Source organism: Sinocyclocheilus rhinocerous, unplaced genomic scaffold, assembly GCF_001515625.1.
Source record: "Sinocyclocheilus rhinocerous isolate Xijiao unplaced genomic scaffold, SAMN03320098_v1.1 scaffold1439, whole genome shotgun sequence".
Classification (NCBI taxonomy): Eukaryota; Metazoa; Chordata; class Actinopteri; order Cypriniformes; family Cyprinidae; genus Sinocyclocheilus; species Sinocyclocheilus rhinocerous.
This window is the reverse complement of record NW_015651494.1, coordinates 97,094-105,129: the sequence shown is the minus strand read 5'-3', so window position 1 is coordinate 105,129 and position 8,036 is coordinate 97,094. Positions and strand designations below refer to the sequence as shown.

General features: G+C 38.9%; 1 protein-coding gene across 1 annotated transcript in view; it reads right to left on the bottom strand.

Annotated features, from left to right (window-relative positions):
• fat4 (FAT atypical cadherin 4) overlaps positions 1 to 8,036 on the bottom strand; it is a 132,464-nt gene that overhangs the window by 28,743 nt on the left and 95,685 nt on the right. Inside the window, 2 exon segments of the mRNA XM_016518309.1 lie at positions 3,807 to 3,981; positions 6,533 to 7,455. Coding sequence (XP_016373795.1) covers positions 3,807 to 3,981; positions 6,533 to 7,455 — 1,098 coding nt within the window.

Genomic DNA, 8,036 nt, shown 5'->3' with positions numbered 1-8,036 from the left:
TTTATGTGTGTGTGTGTGTGTGTGAGTGTGTGTGTGTGTGTGTGAGAGAGAGTGTGTATGTATGTGTGAGTTTGAGTGTGTGTGTGTGTGTGTGTGTGTGAGAGTGTGTGTGAGTGTGTGCTGTAGTTGTAAATGAGTGGTTTGGACAGAATCACTGGTGTATTTCTGTTAGTGAAGATCCGGTTCTGTCTGTTAATGTCACTAAACCACCGCTCCAGTGAACGCCTTCTGTTCAAAATTCACTAAATGTCTCCACTGGAAGCTGTTATTGCTCAGATGAGGCTCATTCACAGCTCAGGAGAGTCAGTGGAGATTTCAGCAGCGTCACCGAGACACTATTATAGATTTTATTGTATTTCAAATTATTTTTTATTTGTATATTATCTTATAATTTGTATTTGTTATTATATTTAAAATTATTTTATAATTTAATTTTATTTATATATATTTGTGTTTTCATTTTGATTTTAGTTAAAGAGCTATCATTTTTATTATTATTGTCAAACGCTTTAATTAGTTAAATTTTTTGTTTAGTTTTTATTAATTTTAATTTAATGACTTTAATGACAAATGATGCATTGGCAACTAGCTGAAACAAAATAAGTTTAAGGGTTTTATAATTTTATTTCAAGATTTTTTTTTATGGTTATAGTTTTAGTTAATGATAACCTGAGTCTCAGCTGTCTATAAATGAGTCAGAAACTGAGCACACTGTGTTGAAATCTACAGTAAAACTCTAGATGAGGCTCGTGTGAGATTACTGGAGCAAAAGTCTCATCTCTCTACAACTGAGAAATTAAAGAGATCTCATTTGACTTCTCTCTCTCTCTCTCTCAGTTATCTGCCAAGCAGTCCATGTTTTTCCTCAGAAACTCTGCCAACATCGCAGAGAATAAGCCCTCGATTCTCTCTCTCTCTCTCTCTCTCTCTCTCTCGTAAAGCACCTTTTTACTGCTGGCCTCTCCGCCACACTCCGCAGAAAAACACACATTTCCAAATAATGACTCCGGCCTGCCAAGATCTCTCCCAGCGCTGCCAGCTTTCCTTCAGAGAGACCGAGGTCATATGGAAAGATATTGTGGAGATTTCTAGGGACAAAGACAAGCGAGAGGTTAAAGGTCGAGACTACAGAAGTGGAAAATTAAGAAGTAGAGTGCGGCGTTCATTCCAGAAGAGCTCGGTAAAGTGTGACAGTAACACACTTACAGAGACACCCTGAAACTCAGAGAAATCCAGCACTTATTATGTCTAATACTTCAGTTCCTGACATGAACAAGTGAAGCTGGAAATGCAGCCTGAGCAGATTAGCAAACCAGTTTAGGCCAGTTTATGTGGGCTGGTTTGCACCGATCGCTGGAATCTGCAGCAGCATATACGTTTATCACAAATAAAGTGTGATTAATGCTGCAAATGTTTACTCGTGTTTGTCTCTGTTTGAGCTGCTCTCTGCCAAAAATCTCCAAACTCTCATCCAACACTCGCGAAGCAGAAACAAACTCCCTAAACGCCACAGAAAGAGCTCATTGTGCGCTGATAGTGAAATATGGAGCCGGAGTCCGTCTGAAACGCTTTCCTGAAGCGGCCGAATGATTTTCCCATTCCTGGCTCTCCAGCAGATCAGAGGCGTTTCATTGACACGTTCAGCAGACGGCGACGGAGGAAGCCATCATTCCTCATATTCTGATCTCATCATCCTTTAGGGGTTGTTCACTGTGTCAGCTTTAATAATCAGCTTTCCTTCTGGTTATTAAAGCTCATTCTATTGAAGCTTGTTTCTGCCACAGGATAAAAACAGTAAAAAAGGCAATTGCAAGTTTTTATCTCACAATTCTGCATGTATTTCTCACACTTCTGAGAAAAAGGTCAGAATTGTGAGACAAAAAGTTGAAATTACCTTGTTTTTTTATTATTATTATTATATGGTGGAAACAAAAAAAGTCAGAATTGTGAGATTTAAACAGAATTCTGGCTTTCTCACAATTGTAAGTTTATATCTCATAATTCTGACTTTTTTTTCACAGAACCATGAGAAAAAAGAGATAAAGAATTACCTTTTTTTATCTCGCTTTTGTCTTGCTTTTTCAATAACAAGACTATTTATCCGTAACTATCAGTGCATGACAAAATGCTGTGACATTATTGTGTTTTAGTCTGATGTTGTCAGGGTTATTACAGTTTACTAAAACCAAAACCATGACCATAAAAAAAGGGTTTTGAGGACATTTCAGACCAGCTAAAACCATTTTCTTCAGCAGTGAAAGAGGAAAAGAGTTAATTTTCGTACCTGATTGTGTAATAGAGCAGAACTGTGAGTCACAATTAACACATCTGATCGCATTTAAACCCGACTGCAGCAGATTTACTAGTAAAACCGGTGTAGAAAATGTGAAAAATGTCTGCAGATTGTGTCGGGGCCAAAACATCAGTCATGGTTTGACTGGCTCTCGGCGCTCCAGAGCTGTTTCCTGCTCTTGGCAGATACAGGACAGTATTTATTGTTAAAAGTTCTCGCCAATGTCCAGAGCAAATCCCTGTCATTAGCATCTATAAATGTTTTTGAGAATTTTTAACGATGTACTACCTTTAAAAGGTAAATGTGTACTAGAGTGGGCAGAAGGTTGAAGTGTGATTATGAACTATGATATCTCAGACTGTATAAAACACACAGGTTTTGTTCTGGTAGCATCAAAGCTGTAGTAAAGCCACGAACCTGACAGCACTCGACAAATACAATGTGTTTAAAATAAACCGGCCTTAGAAATATTCACACAGACCGGAGGGTTTTCAAGGTGTTTTACCAAGGGAAACACACTTCAGATCCACCACCACCCCCACACACACACCTACACACACACACACACACACACCCCAGGAAAAAGGCTTTCCAAACAACACAGAGATTAACATCAGCTCCAGATCAACTGAAGTTCAACTGCGGAAATATTTACTACAAAGTTACTTTACAATGTATGGGTGAAACCTGTCAAGAACATCTCTGAGTCATATTTCATCCCAAACTCAAGTCCGAATTAAAACCAAGGCATGTTTTCTCACACATTACAGTTGTTTTGAAACCATGGCTCCGTTTCTCTAAACTCTACACACAAAACCACACAACACGCAAAACATGACGCAAAAGCAAACACCTCTTTAGATAAAAATCTAAATTCATCCCAAAATCAAGAACGAAATAAAATGTTTCTTGATGTGATTATAACATTATTTAAAGGATTTACAAGAAAACCGTTTTAGTACAAATAACATCATAAGCATGTTTTGAGAATGTTGTTCTAAGAATGTTTTTTCCTCAACATTATGAGAATGTATACAAAATATTAATAAATTAAGTTTTTAATAGTGAAAGTTGTGAAAATCTCCCGTTGGTCAGATATTAAGTCCTGCTTTCTGAAAAATGTATCAAAGTTAAGTGAGTTTATGATTAAAACAAGACAAAAAATCTGTCAATAGTGTTGAAAAATACATTTCATTTTGATACATTTTTCAGAAGACAAGACTTAATATCATTTTCCTCCTATTGAGTTATTTTGCATCTCCAGTAAATGCATCCTGATTTAAGAATGTTTAGATATTTGTACTGAAAAAACAGGACAGAAACACTGAGGAAGAACAGAGCCAAAACAGCAATTTTTGAAATAGTTTAGGAAGCTGAAATCATTAGGCATAACAGTGATGTTTAATTAGAGTTTCTCCGAAGGTGTGTTTTGACTGTGCGTGTGGAAACCATGGATTAACAGAAGTGAAGTTTCTGTCATTGGTCTGCATCACTGCAGTGGAGCCGCTCTTACCTGCGTCCTGCGCCGTGATGATGAGCGTGTATTTGTCCTGAGTTTCCCGGTCCAGCGTTCGGATCAGGTTCAGCTGACCTCCGGATGTGAGGCTGAACGCTCCCGCCTCGTTCCCGCTGCTCAGGGAGTAGCAGATCTGACCGTTAGAGCCCAGATCATCATCACGGGCCAGCACCTGCCACACAACACAAACCTCCTTTAAGATCCGCACAAATAAAGTCAATACACATTATAAAGTGGATAGTTCCCTCTCTCTCTCTCTCTCTCTCTCTCTCTCAGGGTAGATCAGCAGCACCTGTAGCTAGTTTGTGAGAGCATGCCTGAAGAGTATATTGGGGTTTGCATGGAGAGACACACTTCTTCTCTGCTCCAGACTGAACTTTGAGCTTGTTTCTCAGTTTCAGCAGGAACCGTTAAGGGATCTTGTTCCAGTTTGAGATTGAGCAAAAGGTATTGTGGCTCTTCTGTTCTGTGTGATTCTAAATACTATAAATCAGTGTTTCCCAACCACTGTGCCATGGAAAATTATCAATTTTCAATTATTATTATTTTAAATCAATGCTATTGGTCATCTTTACGTCTGTTTGTGGGTTTTACAAATATTTAACATTTAATATTCAAAAGAGCTTGTGACTAAACCTCTTAATGCCATTGGATCCTCAAACTTTCATTAAACCTCAAAACTCCACCCGCTTCCATTCAGAATAAAGCACCGCACGCAGTCTGGAAACTGATGTTTGAATAAGTACAGCGTATACCTATAAAGGCTAATGTTTTTTGTGTTTGAAGAGTGGAGAAGAGTCTTAGCATTTGTCTAGGTGTAGCTAATATACTGTTTTATTTATATATATATATATATATATATCCTGTGCATTGCGCTTCATGTTTTATATCATGAGATTTTACCCAATTGTATTCAACAACAACAAAAAAACTGAGCGCCCATATAGTTACAATAAACTCTATAACCTGTGAGTTGATGAAAATGTATTGCGACACACTCACTTCATCAGATGCGGCTGTTAATGACGGACAAAACACAGATCTCCATCATTCACTGGTCAAAAACCTCGCAACTACATTTAAACTTGATTTTCATAATATGTTACTATTATAATGGCACATGCAAGTGTCTGATCATATATAAAGCCACAATACCAACTCTGAAAACGCCATTTAATTATTTAAAAAATATTTATTTATTTACATTTCCTGAAAGTGGTAGTGGTTTTGGACATACAAGGTTTCCGCCCGACATCACCAACAACATAAGGCTACCTGTGTGACCTTGTGTTCATACCTGACTTAAGCTCAAGTTTCACATTAAAGGTGACATATCATGAAAATCTGACTTTTCCAGGTTTTAAGTGCTATAATCAGGTCCCCGGTGCATCTACCAACCAAGGAAACATGAAAAAGATTAACCCAGCAACTGTTTTGGGAAGCCTTTTTCTGCAAGCGTCTGAGAAAACGAGCGCGTCTGATTTCACTCTCTTGGTGACGTGGCAAAGGGATCTCATTATTATATTACCGCCCCTTAATCTGTAAGTTTACACCCACGGCGCCGTTATTGTGTTTTCACAAGCGACAACGGTGTATTAGTTCTAATGCCATGGAGAAAGATATATTACCGCCCCTTAATCTGTAAGTTTACACCCACGGCGCCGTTATTGTGTTTTCACAAGCGACAACAGTGTATTAGTTCTAATGCCATGGAGAAAGATTGAGCAAAACATGCTGTTCTGTCTTTGGCTGCACAGAACACGGTTTAGATCTAAATTAAATATGCAATTTATTTCCCAGCTGTTTACCTTCACAGACATAACCCACTGTTTTTGTAACTCGTGTGTATCTCCCAATCATGATTACACAAAGTTGTTTTGAAAATTGGATTTGATTTTCAACATTTTATGATGCCTAAAATGCACTGAATTCCAGGAAGTACCCAAATATGTGACTTCAGAAGCTGTTTATGTCTGATTTCTGACTAGAAAACTCTCTCTTCTGACTAGAAGTAGTTTCATAAGTCACTTTAGGAAAAAGCATCTGCTAAATGCATGATTGTAAATGTGTTTACGATAATTTGATTGCATAAATGCTGTGCACTTGAATGCAAGATGTTCTTGGACAATTTTTGTCTTCTATTTCATAGATTGTTTCACAAATGCTTACATTAAAAAAAAAAAAAAAAAAAGTATTTCTCCCAATTTTATTATTATTTTGAAAACTGTTTTAGATTATTATTTTTTTTTCTCTCCACCAAGCACGAGAAAAGAGCCAAATATATGACTTCAGAAGCTGTTTTTGACTAGAAAACTCTCTTCTGACAAGTTCCTCTTTCACGAGTCACTTTGGGGAAAAAGCGTCTTCTAAATGCGTGATTTTAAATGTATTTGATAATTTCAAATTACATAAATGCTGTGCACTTGAATGTAAGATGTTCTTGGACATTTTTCTTGTCTTTTATTTCATAGATTTTGTTTCATAAATGCTTGCATTTTTCCAAAAATATTTTCTCAAGTGTTTCTCCCAATCACGATCACAAAGAAGCTGTTTTGAAAAATGTTACGATGTCCAAAATTGACCCAAATATATGACTTCAGAGGCTGTTTGTCAATTTCTGACGGTTCCCCTTTCATAAATCCCATTGGAAAAAACCATAAGCTAAATGCATGACTGTCGGTGTATTTATGATGGTTTTGATGGCATAAATGCAGAGCACTTGCCTGTAGGATGTTCTTGGGCAGGTTTGCTAAGTTCTCCAGTATGCTGACGCTGTACGGTGAGAGCTCAAACACAGGCACGCAGTCGTTTACATCCAAAAGCACGATGTTAACCGTGGCGTGATCCACTCGAGGGCTGCTGCCGCGATCTGCCGCCTGCACCAGCAGAGAATACACCGAGCGCGTCTCGCGATCCAGCAGCTTCGCCACAGAAATCACTCCCGTCACCGAGTCGATCCGGAAGTCCGAGTTAGCATTCCCGCCGGCGATGGAGAAGCGTATCTGGCCATTGGTTCCCTCGTCTGCGTCGCTGGCGAACACCTGCAAAACATCGGCGCCGCTGAGCGTGTTCTCCTCGATCTCGGTGTCGTAGATGTTCTGCGAGAAGCTAGGCGTGTTGTCGTTCACGTCCAGCACGATCATAGTGACCTCCATGCTGGAGGAAAGCGGCGGCTCGCCTTTATCCGTGGCCACGATGGTCAGAGAGTAATTGGCCATCTCCTCGCGGTCCAGTTCGCCCAGCAGAACCACGCCGCCGTCGATGTTCCCGACGCTGAATTTATTCCCAAACGGCGCTTTGAGGGAATACTCCACGTAGCTGTTGGGGCCGCTGTCGGCGTCGCTCGCCTGTGCTCTGAACACTAGCGTATCCACCGGCGTGTTCTCTTGAATATACGCCGTCGTTTGCGATGTGAACGAAGGCGGGCAGTCGTTGACGTCCAGGAGGATGATAGACACCTGTGTGGTGCTGGTGAAGCGGCTCATGGGAGGCAAGGCCAGGTCGTTCACGGTGATGACCAGGTTATAAAACGACTGCATCTCTCGGTCCAGAGCTTTCCTGGTCTGTAAGACGCCTGTGTTTGTGATGGAGAACTGCGAGTGTGGGTCTCCTGAAGCGATGGTGTAATGCAGCTCCGCATTCGGCCCTGAAAAACAACACGCATGTTATTATATTTGAGACCCTGGAGCACAAAACCAGTCATAAGGGTCAATTTTGTGAAATTGATACATCATCTGAAAATAATAATTTTGACCCATACAATGTATTGTTGGCTATTGCTACAAATATACCCCAGCGACTTAACACTGCTTTTGTGCTGCAGGCTCACATTTAATCAAGGGTCACACCTCTGCTGTGGTAGAAAACAAACACTGTTAAAAACATTGAAAAGTGGCAAAATGCAGAAGATGACTATTGCAAATAACCGAATATCTTAAAAACGACAATATTTGTGTGTACATGGGTTATTACTTTTTATTAATATTTTGAATCTGATTTTATTTTTTATAGTTTTTCATTTTATTTATAGTTTTTTTGTTGTTGTCATTTTAGTAGTTTTTGTTAATTTTTATTTTAGTTTTAGATATTTTAGCACATCAAGTTAAACTAAATTAAAATGAGAAATGCTGCCTAGCTAAAATGCTGCTTAGCAACTAGCTAAAATAAAGTTTAAATATTTTATTTTAGTTTATTACAAGTAATGAGAACTTTTTTTTTTTTTTATGG